General features: G+C 52.3%; 1 protein-coding gene and 2 pseudogenes across 1 annotated transcript; 2 read left to right on the top strand and 1 right to left on the bottom strand.

Moving 5' to 3' along the window:
- The window catches only part of LOC149367578 (ADP-ribose pyrophosphatase-like), a 246,244-nt pseudogene that overhangs the window by 91,912 nt on the left and 140,211 nt on the right, over window positions 1-14,121 (top strand).
- On the top strand, window positions 64-1,454 carry LOC149367584 (uncharacterized). The gene is made up of 2 exons (XM_089574682.1): window positions 64-399; window positions 1,185-1,454. Exons 1-2 carry the CDS (start codon window positions 64-66, stop codon window positions 1,452-1,454), a joined length of 606 nt encoding a protein of 201 aa, XP_089430808.1.
- LOC149367583 (uncharacterized) lies at window positions 5,857-7,494 on the bottom strand (annotated as a pseudogene).

The following is a 14,121-nucleotide window of genomic DNA, read 5'->3' as shown; positions in this document are numbered from 1 at the left end:
GTGCGGCCTTTCGCAGCGGTTGAACCTGCGTATGCGCGATACACGGTGCGTTTTGCTGGTGAAATGGCAAAAATCAGTGCGCAGGAGTTTTGCCCATCGTTCTTTGAGCAGCTTGTGGGCCCCACACGGGCTCGCTACGAGTCAAAGATAGCTATGTGCGACGGCATTGATCCGTACCAGCTGCACGTCGGAACAGATGCAACCGCTGATGCCGAGCTGCTGCCCCCAACAACGAACATGGACATAGTGAACTACCTTGTTTTGTCGCCAAGCTACGTGTCGATGCAGCAGATGAAAGCCTACAAATCGCTTGACGCACACAACTACTTTACGAGTGGTTGGGTGAAGAGTCTGTTGGCCGAACAACTGCCTTCAAAACGTATCGTCTTGTTGAGCGAGGTGACTGCGCAACAAAACTTCCATTTCTTCGTACGGGTTTTTATAACCTAAAGCACGGTCGTCTTTTCTGTCCTGCATGCGCTAGAGCACGCGCTAAAGCTACAATCTTTGGTTGTGCGGTTGCAGAACGTGTAGATGAATTTGCAGGGTGCAGGCGCTGTCCGCTTTTCAGGGCACCGGCGTTTATCAATCTGTGCACGCTGCAATTTTCAATCTGGTCGATTCAGTAGTGCCCTGTTGTTCTTCATAGTGTACCGAAACCGATCCGCCTTCCACAGGCTTACGCGAAAGTTTGAACGCGTAACTTCGACAGACATTATCGCCGCTGAGCGTTGGCCGGTGGGTACACGACCGTGCTGCTCGGCGTGTTTACATCGTTTGACGTTAGCTAATGGCCTGCAGCCACAAAAAAAGAAAGAAAAAATGTTCTAAGACCCACCGGCCGTCAGCCAGCAATGTTAATGTCAATCCACGCGCTCGAGCGTTCGTGTTAAGTCTGCGGGCGGCGGCACAGAAGCAGTTTTACATTTCGACTAGATCAAAACGAGGTCGCTGCATCTGAGATCGCGTGGCCGCGGGCCTTCAGCGTGTGATAGTGTCTCGTGTCCTGCATTTACGCTGCATTGAGCTGTGTGCCCGCAAAAGCAGTGTTTAGGCAGAGCCTGGTTTGGCTGGTGTCAACTTGGGATAGAAGCATAAATTGTAAATTCGAGCAGAAGTGAAAGCTTCCACATCCAACACAGTACAGCACAACTTTGTTTTCTAACTGGCATTTTTATTTTCAGGTCAATCATTCCCAACGGCTGCGAGATGCACCTCTCAAGGCATGGATTCTGGCCAACAGTGACGGAAGCATCATTACGGCACACTGCACCTGCATGGCGGGAGCAGGTGAAGCCTGCTCACACGTTGGTGCCGCGTTGTTTGCGGTGGAGACAGCAGTACGCCTCAGAGATTCCCAAACGTGCACAGAAAAGAACAATCTGTGGCTTCCTGCACACAAGCCAGGAGCGGCATTTAAGAGGCTGCGGGACATAGATTTTACGTCATCCTAAGCAAGAAAAAAAAGGATGGATCACGCAGAAAATGTTGACCCTAATGTCCAGAGTGCAACGACATGCTCTGGCCAGTCATCACTGCCCGTGCCACCTGCTCCAACCGTGCAAGAGTGCAGTGCCTTGTATGCCAAAATTGCTGCTTCAGGGATAAAGTCGGCGATTTTTGCACTGCATCCGCAGTACAATGCAATGTTCCGGCCTCCCCAGACTAGAGAACCAAAGCCTCTTCGTGGCCTCTTCTGTGAAGAAGCGCGAGCAGAAGACCTACATCACCTCACTCAGCGCGCAAAGAAATTCATGACAGCTTTTGTCATAACGCAGGAAATGGTGAACTTTGTTGAAGAGAGCACGAGAGACCAAGCAAACTGCAAAATGGTACACACATCGTGCGGGCCGCATCACAGCATCTGTGATGAAAAGTGTGTACGCTACCAGCATCAGTAAACCTGCAATGTCGGTGCTGAAGCAGGTGTGTTATCCTGAGCAGCAAACGTTCTCCAACGCAGCCACAGAATGGGGGAAGCAACATGAAAAGGATGCTGTAGGCAGTTATGCAGAAGAAATGGTAAAGAAGCAAACCAACTTCACGCATGCAAAAGCAGGACTATTTCTGAGTGCGAAGTACCCACACATTGCAGCAAGTACAGACGCTATAGCCAACTGCAGTTGCTGTGGCAAGGGCACCGTTGAAGTCCCTACACTTTAGCCCATAAAGGATTATTTGGAACAGAGCAGGACGCGCAGTTCGGCCTAGAAAGCATTGATGGGCGTGTAACGTTGAAGAGGACCCATGCTTATTTTTTCCAAGTGCAAACACAAATGGCAGTGTGCAACGTGGATTACTGTGACTTTGTCGTGTGGACGCCAACATCAATGCATATTGAGAGGGTTCAGAGAGATGAATCTTTTATTAAGAAGTTCGAGGCAACTGCGGCAGACTTTTTTGTGCATGTTGTTTTGCCTGAGCTATTTGCTGGATACTTCACAAAAAAACCCACCACAAGGCACAGCAACAAAGATTTGTTTTGCTACTGCCGAGGCCCCGACACTGGCAAAATGCTTGCTTGCGACGGCAACGACTGCAAGTATGAATGGTTTCACTTCTCTCTGCCTTGGTATTAATAGAGCCCCTAAGCAGAAGAAGTGGTTCTGTGAAGACTGCAGCCAGTCATCTATTGGTGCGACGCAGTGACTGGGGCAGACTTACTGAGCTCCAAGAGGACATGGTTTGGTTTTAGTTTGGTTTTATGGGGTTTAAGATTCCAAAGCGACTAAGGCTATGAGAGACGCTGTAGTGGAGGGCTCCGGAAATTTCGACCACCTGGGGTTCTTTAGCGTGCACTGACATCGCACAGTACACGGGCCTCTAGAACTTCTCCTCCAAAGAAATTCAACCGCCGCGGGCGGGATCGAAGACAGCCATGCAAAATATATACATTATTGAAGTGCATAATCAAGGTTTGGTTTAGTGGGGCTTATCGTTCCAAAAGAACTCAGGCAATGAGGGATGCCATAATGGAGGGCTCCAGAAATTTCAGCCACATCTGGTTCTTAAACGTGCACTGACATCGCAGAAAACTCAACCTCTGGAATTTCGCCTCTATCAGAAGGCGACCATTGGGCCAAGGTTGAACCTGTGTCCTTCGATTCAGCAGATGAGCGCCCTAACCACTGAGCCATCGCGGCAACTAAATACCAATAGCTGAGTAGCTCAAGTACTCAACAGCCCCCTTTATGGATCACTGCCTTGTTGTGGCGAAGGGGCTTGCTTAATTCAATGAAGCCATGAGCTATGCTGTGCAGGGCCACCCAAAACAGACAGGCCATGGCAGAGAGTTCTGACAAAATGTGGTCCACTAGAGAATGTAGTGACCCACTCAAGTATTTTTTGCCAAGGAAACAGTACTGACTTTCACAGAAGGCTAAAGGAGTGTACCTGCGGAAATAAACCTTAACTGCTAACTGGAAGGTCTAATCCAGAAGTTAAAGCTCAGTTACTGTGGCCACTTAATGAGAAGACAAGAGCTGCTGGAAAGACCCTGTTGCAGGGAGAGATCGAAGGCAGAAGAAGGGGCCAGTAAAGGATGGGATGGTTAGATGACATCACCAAGGCAAGAAAATGAAATTGTGTGAACTACAGCAGTGAGTGGAAGACCACTAACTCCTAAAAGGCCTGACGTGATGTCGTGCATAAGGCCACGAAGAGCTTAATGCAACCTGACTGTACAGGTCAACAGTGGCAGCAGATAGAATAAAATACAATCATGCCCCAACTCTGGTGTGCGTGTGGGGAGCTTTCTCAGCTCTGAAAATTTTCTTGACCGACGACCACAGCAGCATTTTTGCCCTTGAAAAAGATTACCTTCACTACATATTTTCTATTGCGAGAACAGAACCAAGTCGAACACACATAGAATCAGGCACCCTATGCATATCTCGAAAGCAGGCGCTGCGCCGTGAGAAAACGCTGGCGTGTAGTTCTGTCAGTTCGCGTGGTCTCTCCAGTTTTGCGCACGGGTGTACATCCTTGGTAATTTCAAAAACTTGTGGTTACATGATACACACTGGCACGGCAAAAAGTTGAGAATCCTCAGTTACATATGAGGAAATGCAACATGGGGCAGTGACATAGAAATGATAGCCTACAGTGTATTTCAGACACCAAAAAATAGATGACCCATCCTGGCATCTGAAGAAAATGTACATTAAAACAAAATTACAGTAAAAATTCTTCAGTGTTCGAAAACTTGGCATTATCAACCCCAGAAGCAAACAGACAATTCAACCATTGTTACAGAAGCAAGCTCAATAGATTCAGAAAAGCAGGCAACAAACCTATAAACTGCATTAAAAGCAAAAGTACACCGATTGAATGAAATTGCAGCCCACAGCTGCAAAAAGCTAAAGTCACTGAAATAAATTTGCACAAAGTAAAAATAGCTGCTATTAACTACTAGAAACGCTCTGCCAAGGCACGACAGTGCCACATGTTCTGTGTGTACAGGAACATAACTGAAGGGCTTCATTGACTTGCACAAATGTTTGTGTAAGGTCACGAGGAGAGTGCAGATGCTCTTATCCATAACTCTCACTCACTACTTCTGCACAAGGGAGATATGCCCTCTTAAATAGTTCACAGAGGCCTCAAGAAAGAACTATCCTTGTAATGCAAAAAAGCGGCTGATAGTCTGCCACAGCACATACTACGTTCTGTTCCTGTTCAAAGCATGATTGACACACACATCAGGATTTGCAAAAAAAAAACATTGCAGGTGACAACCCTCGCCTTCATGATTCTATTGAAACCAGTGATAAAAAGTTGTTGTAAATTATGCCAGCTGATGAAAAGAAACCCCATCTCCAATATTAAGAGCAGTGTTTAGTTTGAAACAAGGAAATGACCAAGTGCAGTACACCGAGTCTAATTTGTGTTAAGTGCGTAATTGTGTACAGTGCATCTGAAAGGGATAACAGCTTGGTCACAGTACAAGGGCCCTTAAAAATTCAGGGGGACACTTTGTTGACCTAACGTGCGGTGAGGCGAAAGCCTTAAGCGCGGTGTTGCTGCTTGTGTCACTGATGTGTGGTTAAGATGTTAAGCTTCGCCTCTAAGAGCGGAACGCGACAGCGCCTTGCAACGCTGCCAGGGAGTCCACAGAACGCCATCGCCCGTTCGGCTCTACGCCTTGCTCCTCGGTAACTTGGTTTAATGTATCTGTCTCGCATATCTCGGTGAACACCTGAACCTCGCCGTGAGGGAAGGGAGGAAGATTGGAGTGAACGAAGACACCGTATTCACTAGACGTGCCTTTGTTCATTCCCAACCATCGAGGTAGCATGGCAGAGTGGTTAGTGTGCTCGTCTCGCACTCCGGAGACCTTGGTTCGATTCCCCAACTCGACCCATTTCCTACTCGTTTTTATCTATTTCTCTGCTCTGACTAGAAAGGTAAAGTAGGTGAATTGGTTAATTAACTAAACTCAGCCCCACCTAATTGGAGCACCACTATACCATTCCTTTATTTGGTTGCAGGGTTGCAGTCAAAGTACCATTGGCCCCGTTTGAAATTTGTGCACTCTGACGTCACGACCATTTCCACCAATTGAAAAGCGTGACATTTCTGTCGACAACTGCTTACAACGATGAGGCATTAAAGGCTTCCGCCTTAAAATAAGAGTTTATGATTAAAGTAGCAATGCACAGATAATGATTGCGTCATAATAAATGAGAGGCTTGCACGAAGAGCGGGTGATGCCCCAATTATCATCCCTTTTGAAGAATCACCGCACAGCTTAGGTTATGACATCAGCTGCCATGGTGGCTCAGTGGTTGCGGCACTCCGCTGCTGACCCAAAATATGCATGGTCAGTTCCTGCCATGGCGGTCGCATTTCAGTGGAGTCAGAAATCTAGAGGCCCGCATACATTGCGATGTCAGTGCATGTTAAAGAACCTGTTACTTGAAGATGAATCACCAACAAGCCCAAGCTGATGTTCTGGAGAAATATGGGAGGACTTAGTGCTGCAGTAAGCATAGTCTGGCTGGTGACCATGGCCCCCACTCCACTCACTGAAACCTATCCAAAAAGCAGCCATTTTTGCCTTCATGAGACAAAAAAAAAACTCTGTACATTGCACATTTCTGTACACAGGATAAAGCAGCATGTTCCAAAGTTTTGCTACTGCACTGACCTGTTATGCCCGATCAAAACCTGGACTTTTCAATTAGAGGGGACCACGGATGGACACAAGTTTGAGAGAGCACAGCAGACTGCTACTATCTTGTCTAGTGGTGTGAACTTGTCTGCATGCCTGGCTGTCACGAAGTTAATTGGCTGAATATCCTTCAAGATTACAAACTTGTTGCGAACTAATCCTATCACACGCTCGACATGGATGCGAACATTCGCCAGCCTTCAAGTGCTTTCAACTTCCATGGCTGAGAGCTGCTTCTTGCCCTTTGTGAAAGCAGGTATGTGCAGTTTTGCACAGTACAAACCTAATATGTCTGCAATGTCAAATCCTCTGTCTGTAAGAACAACATCTCCTTGAGTCAAATTGTCGAGAATGCCGCAGTTTTCGGTTATGTGCTTGTCAGAGACCCTTCCACCCCAGCCTTCAGAAATGAAAGTAATTGCACCTTGTGGAGCAATCCCTACCAGGTATTTCGCAGTGTTGCTGCCCTTGTACTGTGACCAAGTCTCACTCCTAGGCTCAAGTGCAGATGGCCGTTCAATCTTCACTTCAAAGCAGTCAATGATGATGGCTACTTTGCTCCGAAAAGAATCATAAAATGCCTGTGGCATCGTACTCTGCAGCAGCTGCCGTGACAGCCATGCAATTTGCGACCTCAACCGCCAGAATGCCCCTTGCAGCCATTTTTCAAATATGCGGCTCACAGTCGAGCATGAAACTCCAAATCTGTACGCGAGATCCTGCAAGGGAAAGCTGCATTTCAATTTCATCATAAAAATAACAAATTCAATAAATTTTTCTAAGCCATTCTGTTGACTGTGCTTAACAGAAAATTCAACCAATTCAAAAACTGCCCAAAGAGTAACAAAATTTGGCAATCCTGTATAAAATGCAACTTTTCGTGCATCTTGACGCAGCGATGCCTCGGAAATGGCTGCGCTCTTGTTCTTGAAGATTTGAAGCTCTGATGTCAGACGCTGGTTGTCGGCCTCCAGAGCCTCTAGCTGGTGTTTCGTCAGCTCTGTTTGAACCGCAGTTTCTGGAATGATATGAAAATAATGAGAAATGTGATCGCCTAAGTTAAGCAAATTTCAGCCCAAGTAAAAAAGCAGTCATATCTGCAGGGAGAGAGTAACAAGCCTACCTCTGGTTAGCTTCAAGTCTAATGCACAGCCTGGAACGACAGCTTGGTCGTATGCGCAGTCGGCCGCTACGCCGTGATGCGGCGCAGGTTGGGCTGCACTATCGTGCTGCATGGCGTCGTCCGGCACGGACGCATCACCCCAAAGCTCGTCGTGCAACGGGAGGGCGGCGGCGACTGCTGCGGGTGCGACCACTCTCATCGCTGCGCGTTGGTCGTGTTCGCAGTCGGCCGCTACGACGCGATGCGGCTCAGGATGCGTTGCACCATCGTGCTGCATAGTGTCGTCCGGCACGGACGCGTCAGCTTGAAGCTCGTCTCCAGCTGGAGGACGGCGGCGGCCACTGCTGCGGGTGCGACCACACTCATCGCTGCGCGTTGCTTGGCGCGCTCGTACCGGGCGCTCGCTTCCGCTACGCGCAGCTTGCTGCTGTAACCAAGCTCTAAGCTCGGCGCCCAGTCGGGATTAGTCTCGTCCATGAGACTTGATGGTTTGCCTGAAAGCAACCATACATTCATGATTTGATCGCAATGAATGTCGCGGCATTCCAAAATGAGCTAATGCTGCCGGCACCACCGGCGCAATCATATGAGGGAAAGTTTGCTTGGGAGCAATGATTTCAAAGAGTTACTAGTTCTACGTAATTTCCGCACACGCTCTCGTATTTTCTTACCTGTAATAAAGTGACGACCGCATACACGAACGTTGGCGAGGTTTTTCAAATCCTTGCGGTTCAAACGCGCCAGCCAGGCGTTCCGGCGCTTTTCGGACAGCGTCTGTGTGCGCTGGCACTGCCATGAAATAATTTTCGGCAACAGGAACATTCCTGGGGGTGGCTCTGCACTACCTGGCCTTCGTAAGGTCTTGCTTCTGCTGCCGCAGCCAACTACAGCACAATTCGGCATGCTGACGGTCTACAAATTCGCAGCGACGAGGGAATCGCACGGCTGCCTGCGTCGGCGTACACCCCAATATGGCGTCCACGTATCCCAGAAGGCCCTGTGAATGGCATCCGATGACGTCCGTGCAAACTATGTATATGGACATGTAGACATGGTGTCGGACGCCCGTGGGAAGGCAGGCCGGCACCACCGACATGGCCACATTAAACAGGAAGGGTGACAAAACAGAGTCCTGCGGCACGCCCAGGTCCACCGGACGAGGCTCGGAGAGTTTCCCCCCCACTCTCACACGCATGGTGCGACCGCTCAGGAAGCCGCGAACATATCGCAAAAGACTCCCGCTCACGCCGGCCGCCTCAAGCAACGCGAGAATCGGTGCGCGGTGGACGTTGTCAAACGCGCCCGAGACGTCCAGTAGCAGCAGCAGCGCTAGCTGTCCTGCCGCCCTGGCGTGCTCAAGCGCAGTGACAACGTCCGAGATGGAATCAGCCGTGCACCGTATTCCGCGGAAACCCGTCTGCCGCTCGTCAAACAAATAAGCCTCCGCGGCCCGCTCGTTCAAACGCTGCAACGCCATATGCTCCATGAGCTTACCTGCCGCCGATGTTAGTGCCACTGGATGGTATCCACTCAGCTCCGTGGGTGAGTGACCTGGCTTTCGGATGGGACAGACGACCGCGGTGCGCCAATCCTCCGGTAATTCCCCGCGTTCCCACACCAGGTTCATCTGCTGCAGGAGGATTTGTCGTTGCTCCACACCCAGGTTTCGTAACATCTGGTAAGTCACCCCGTCCGGCCCGGGCGCCGAGCGGCGGCGGCAGCGCGACAGCGCATTGTTCAGTTCCGCCGCACTGAAAGGCGCGTCACAGGGGCCATCCGAGGTGACGGGGAAGAGGCGGGCATCGCTTCCGGCGCTCTCAGGTATCTCCGAGCTCGCATCGTTCGTGATGCAGGGCGGCGCGAAGCGATCGGCGAACCTCTCTGCCAGCTGTTCGTAGCTTAGGCCGCTGGAGATGGCAAGTGCGGCCAGGGGCTGAGGGTTCACCTGTTGCTCCGTTAAGCGCCGCAGAATTTCGAATAGCCTCTGAGAGCTGGTGTCTTCCTCCATCCTTTGGCATAGTGAAGCCCACTGCCGGCGGTACAGTTTGTTAGAGTGGCGCCGCGCCGCCGCGTCCAGGCGGTTGTAAACAGTCCAATCGGCCGCTCGGTCGGTTCATCGCGCCCTGTTCTCTGCGCGGTCTCGTTTCTCGCGCAGCCCGAGCAGCTTATTGTCAGGTGTAGGCTGACCTGCCCGCACCTCTGCTCGTCGGTGGCTGCGAGGGCGCTCCGAACCAGACTCGAAAAGAAGTCGGCACCAGTGGCGGCCGCTTCAACGACCGCCTGCCTGAACGCGCTCGAGTTGACGATGGAGTAAGTTCTTTTGGCGCGCGCCTCCGTAGCAGTGGGCTCGATGAGGATGGAGTAATGATCTGAGCCCCAGAGTGATGGTGATCGACGCCATGTCGCCTCTGTCCCCCTGGATGCGAAGGCAACGTCGATGCAGGAGCCGGGTGTTCCGCGTCGTCGAAAGGTGGGCTCGCCGGTGTTCAATGGGGTGAGTCCCAGCTGCGTTGCTGCGTCGTGCAGGTCGTCCCCTCGCGCGGAGTGTCGCGCACTACCCTACGCACTGTGATGGGCGCTAAAATCACCACAGATGATATGGCGCGGGGCACAACACGAGGACACTGCACGAAAACACAGCGCGTTCCACGCGGCAGCTGGGCGCACATGAACACAGGCCACCGACGTGTCAACACCATCGACGCGCACTGTCACCACCACACACTCCTGGGCATCGTTTGTCACCGCCGCCAAACCAACGAGAGCATGTTGAACGTCACTGCGCACGTAAATCGCTCACCGTGATTTCCCGGGGCGATGGGCACGATCACAACACGGCACTGCAGCACAGGTGGGTTCCTCGCACGTTGTTGGGGAGTGGTATCCAACATAGCCAGGGAGCCTCATCTGGGGCTCCCCGTCTTGTAAACGAGCGTACGTCTCTTGCAGCGCGACCATCTCTGGTGCTACCTCCGCGATGCGGACTCGCAACTCGGGATAGCCCGCCGTAATAGTGCGCACATTCCACTGCAGGATGGATGGGATGCGGGGGGGAACCCGGCGACTAGCTATGGTGCTCGCCTATCCGTGCGGGGGCACCTGCAGCTTCTAAGCAGGCCCGGTGTCCATCGCTGCCCTCGGGAAACAGGGCACAGAATCTGCCAGTCCCGCGCGTCAGCTGGTACGCCGGTCGTTGCTCGCTGCGTGGCCAGCGAGCCACGCTTCGCCTCCGCCGAACCGGCTGTCGTCTGCTCCTGTAATTGTTGGCGCGGCCGCTGGCTGGACTGGTGGCCCTGCTGCTGCCGCTCTCCTCCCGTGAGTGCCTGCGCATACGAGAGAGGGCTCGGCGTGCTCTGCTCTTGCGCCCGCTGCTGTTGCGCGGCTGGCGCTGCCATCTCGGCCTGCACCACGGCCCCAACCATGGCCCCAACCGCCCGCCTGGAGAGGGGCGCCTCTGATGTGGCCATCAAGGTGGCCACGTGGCGTTCTTGCTGCAGTGCGGGCACACAGGGTCCGTGGCCTCGTGCTGTCCACCGCAGTTGATGCATTGGGGCTTCCTGGTGGTTGTTGGGTCTTGGCATCCCACCGCTGCCACCACTGTTGGGACTGGGTGTCCGAGCCAGGAAACGGTCGAGGCGACGGTGAGTAAAAGGACGTTTATGTACACTATGTACAAGGGCTTTTACATGATGCAAGGGTCAAGAGCACCACGGGCTAGCACAAAGAAGGGCGGCCCCGGCGGCGACCGTAGCTCCGGCGTGATGGCTCTTCTGCTGCCCGTCTGCTGCTCAGGTTCAGCGCTGCTCTGGTTTTAAAGCCGCTGGTAACGGTTACGGCAGCCAGCCGTTCAAATCCTCCAATCAGGTCACGGCACTGGCCACCGTTCAAATTAGACCAATGGTCGAGAAGCGCCGGCCGGCGACGCGCCGGAGGAGCCCGCACCGACGTAGAGGAGGGAAGGAGGAAGGGTCCGTGTCGGCGCCGGTGTGGCGGTATGAGTCACGCTGCACGTCGCGACATGTCCGAGAGTCTGGGCCTGCTTTGAGCGCCGGCGGGCGCGCAGCGCTGGTTTAAACAGGCCCGCCAGCGAAATGTGGGCGCCGGCACTACAGCACCACCGCCGCCAGACAATGCGCCACGAAGACGAGCTACTTCCGCGTGGCTCGGATGGGGGGCGCGCTCGTACGTCAGGCTCCTCCAAGTTCTCATCCGGTGTTCAGCCGCAGGTAGCTCCAGGCTCCTTTCCGAGAACGGGTCCCGCTCGTCAGGACAGGATCCCTGTTCCGCAGCTTTGTCGCCCAGGTGACTGGATCAGCTTCGCTCGGTCCTTCGGAAGAACTTGCTTCTCAGCATCGGTCGTTGATCGTTCTGCATGTTGCCAAGAACCGACCGACAACAGGCAAGACCCAACACGAGCAAGTGCCCTCCGTCACCCGTCAAAACGCCAGACTTATAGGTCACAAAAACTCTGCTAGCAATAGTTCTGTCCCCTTTTCGCTCCCTCTTCAACAAGAGACACATGTGGGATACCAGAACTTGAAAGTAATTAACTCAAACAAAGTGTCAAACACATGAAACACTCGGAATGAAATGAATGCTAAATAAATTCGCTCTCTTGAGATCACTCGGTCAGGAAAACACTCAGCTGAGGCCACAAATGAGGATATCAATTTTTTCCCCGATCTACGATCGAACTTAACAGCCGTTCGCGAAGAGACAAAATGTAGGTCACGAGGAGGCGAAGGCAGCCTTGCTTAGAACACACGGCTTAGTGCCTCTACGCCAGCGTTTAACTCGGTTAAACGACACCCGCTGCCGCGGAAGCTAATGACTCTGCCTCTTTCGCTGTAGCTGCGCTTTTCTCTCTCTTTCTACTACCGTGGAAGCTAATGTCTCTGCCTCTTTCGCGGTAGACGCGCTTTCCTCTCTCTCTGTACTTGTCCTTCCAGTTTCTACGGGAGGTACAGTACGAGAGCGATTCGCTTTCACTCACTAGCGACTTGTCCCTTTCTTTGCACCTCGTGAGCCAGTCGCGCCGTCTCATAGCGAGTGCGCAACGCTTCCGGTGGGACCGTTGTTTCTTTCTCTCTGTTCGTGGTGGCAAGTGAGACATTCCACGAGTCTTTAATTTCTCGCGCACCCGCTTGCCTCTCCGCTCGAGGTCAGGTTCGCATCTACACGGCCTTTTGATTTAACGCCTACTAAATGGCGTTATCCTGACACGCGGCTTTCTATCGCGATAACTGCACTTGGCCGAGCGCTTAGACGGTTTGTTCTCTCTAACTTTCCTGCCCCTGTCACTACGGCCCCGTACAATCTTGCACTTTTTGAGCCGTACACGCGTTTTCCTTGCGCGCGCGTGCCGCTTTCTGTGGGAGCGCGGTTTCTCCCGTGACTGCAGCGGAAAGCGAGAGCCCGCATGAGAGCACGTGCCTTTGCGTGTCTTGCTCTCTCTGTGCTCGCGGCAAGATTCACCCCTGCCTCGCTCCTTTATTTTGAGCTTCTTGAGCAGCGCTCTCGTGTATCTCGGTTTCATCCCTTGATACTCTTTCTTGCGTGAATGCTTGTATGCTTTCTTTTTGCAGTTTATTCTACTGCCCAGATCCATGAGCCTCGGCAGACTTATGCGCTTCGCTTTGCGCGATAGTGATGCCTCGCACATTTCTCTAGCTCTGGTTCTGACGCTAGTTACAGGGCTGACAACGTGACTGACTTTACTGAAGTCATTTTGCCGGCGACGCTGGCGCTTCCGATGGTGGAAACCCGTTTTCGCGCGTTTGCCCTTTCTCTCTTTTCGGCGGCGCCCGTCTTTCTTCTGCCTGCCTTTCATCTTTCGGCGGCACCACTCTTTCTTTTGCCTGCCTTTCATCGTCTTTCGTTGACAGCTGTCTCTCTTGAGCATGCCTTTACTGTCCTTTCGACGGCAGCACTGTTTCTCTTGTTTGGCTATCACCTTGTGGCGATAGCTCACATTCCTGAACTGGCGGTGCCTTTCCTTCCGGTTGCAGCTTTCTATCGTGAGCTTTCCTTTCATTTTCGCCTGTGGAAGCACAGTCTGCTTCCGTCGCCTAGGTTTCTGCTCTCTGACAACATCACTTTGATTGTCATCCAATTCACATGTGCTACTTAGAGTAGGCCTGTCTTTAGCGCCTTTACTAGCGTCCTCCAAACTGCGTTCTTCCTCGTCAGCCTCTACGAGTGCACATTCGTCCTCATATTTCTCGGACGGGTTGACTTCTACCGCCGCTATGTTGTCTGGAACGTTCTGTTCTCCACTGTCGTCCAGCCCCTTAGTTTCTTCAGGCGCGGACGAACAAGTGTTTTCAACTGACATGAGTGCTGGCATACAGTTCTCGTCATGCTCCTGTCGCGTTTCAACCAATGTCGGATGAGGGTCGGCTCTGAACTCAGTCGCGGTGTTCCCGCTACTGCAGCTGCTTTCTGGAAAGTCGCAAAGCTCAGAGCAGTGCGAAAGCACGGGACTCGTTTCGCATCGCTCGCTGCAAACACTAGCGCACAACTCAGCGTCCGCAAACTCTATATGCGTCCGCATCCGTTGATCGGAAGTCTCAGGTTTCTGCATTTCTGTTGAATGCGCTGCACAACACGGTGTGCCGTCCTCGTTTACTTCGCTTGCGTCGGCGCATGCGTTTTCATTAATGTCCAGACGGACGTCCTCTCTGCCCTGTTCGGCAACTTCTCCTGCTTTCGACGCGCTAGGAGATTCGCTTTCCGGTAACTCCGCCACAATTTCAATGGGCGAGACCTCTGTAAGTGCATCGTCCGATGCTGTGACTACCTTATCCGATGGTATAGAGGTTTTCTC

This window comes from Amblyomma mixtum, chromosome 1, assembly GCF_055824585.1.
Source record: "Amblyomma mixtum isolate Tamu chromosome 1, ASM5582458v1, whole genome shotgun sequence".
Lineage (NCBI taxonomy): Eukaryota > Metazoa > Arthropoda > Arachnida > Ixodida > Ixodidae > Amblyomma > Amblyomma mixtum.
The sequence above is the reverse complement of the archived record's forward strand: the minus strand, read 5'-3'. Positions and strand labels throughout refer to the sequence as shown.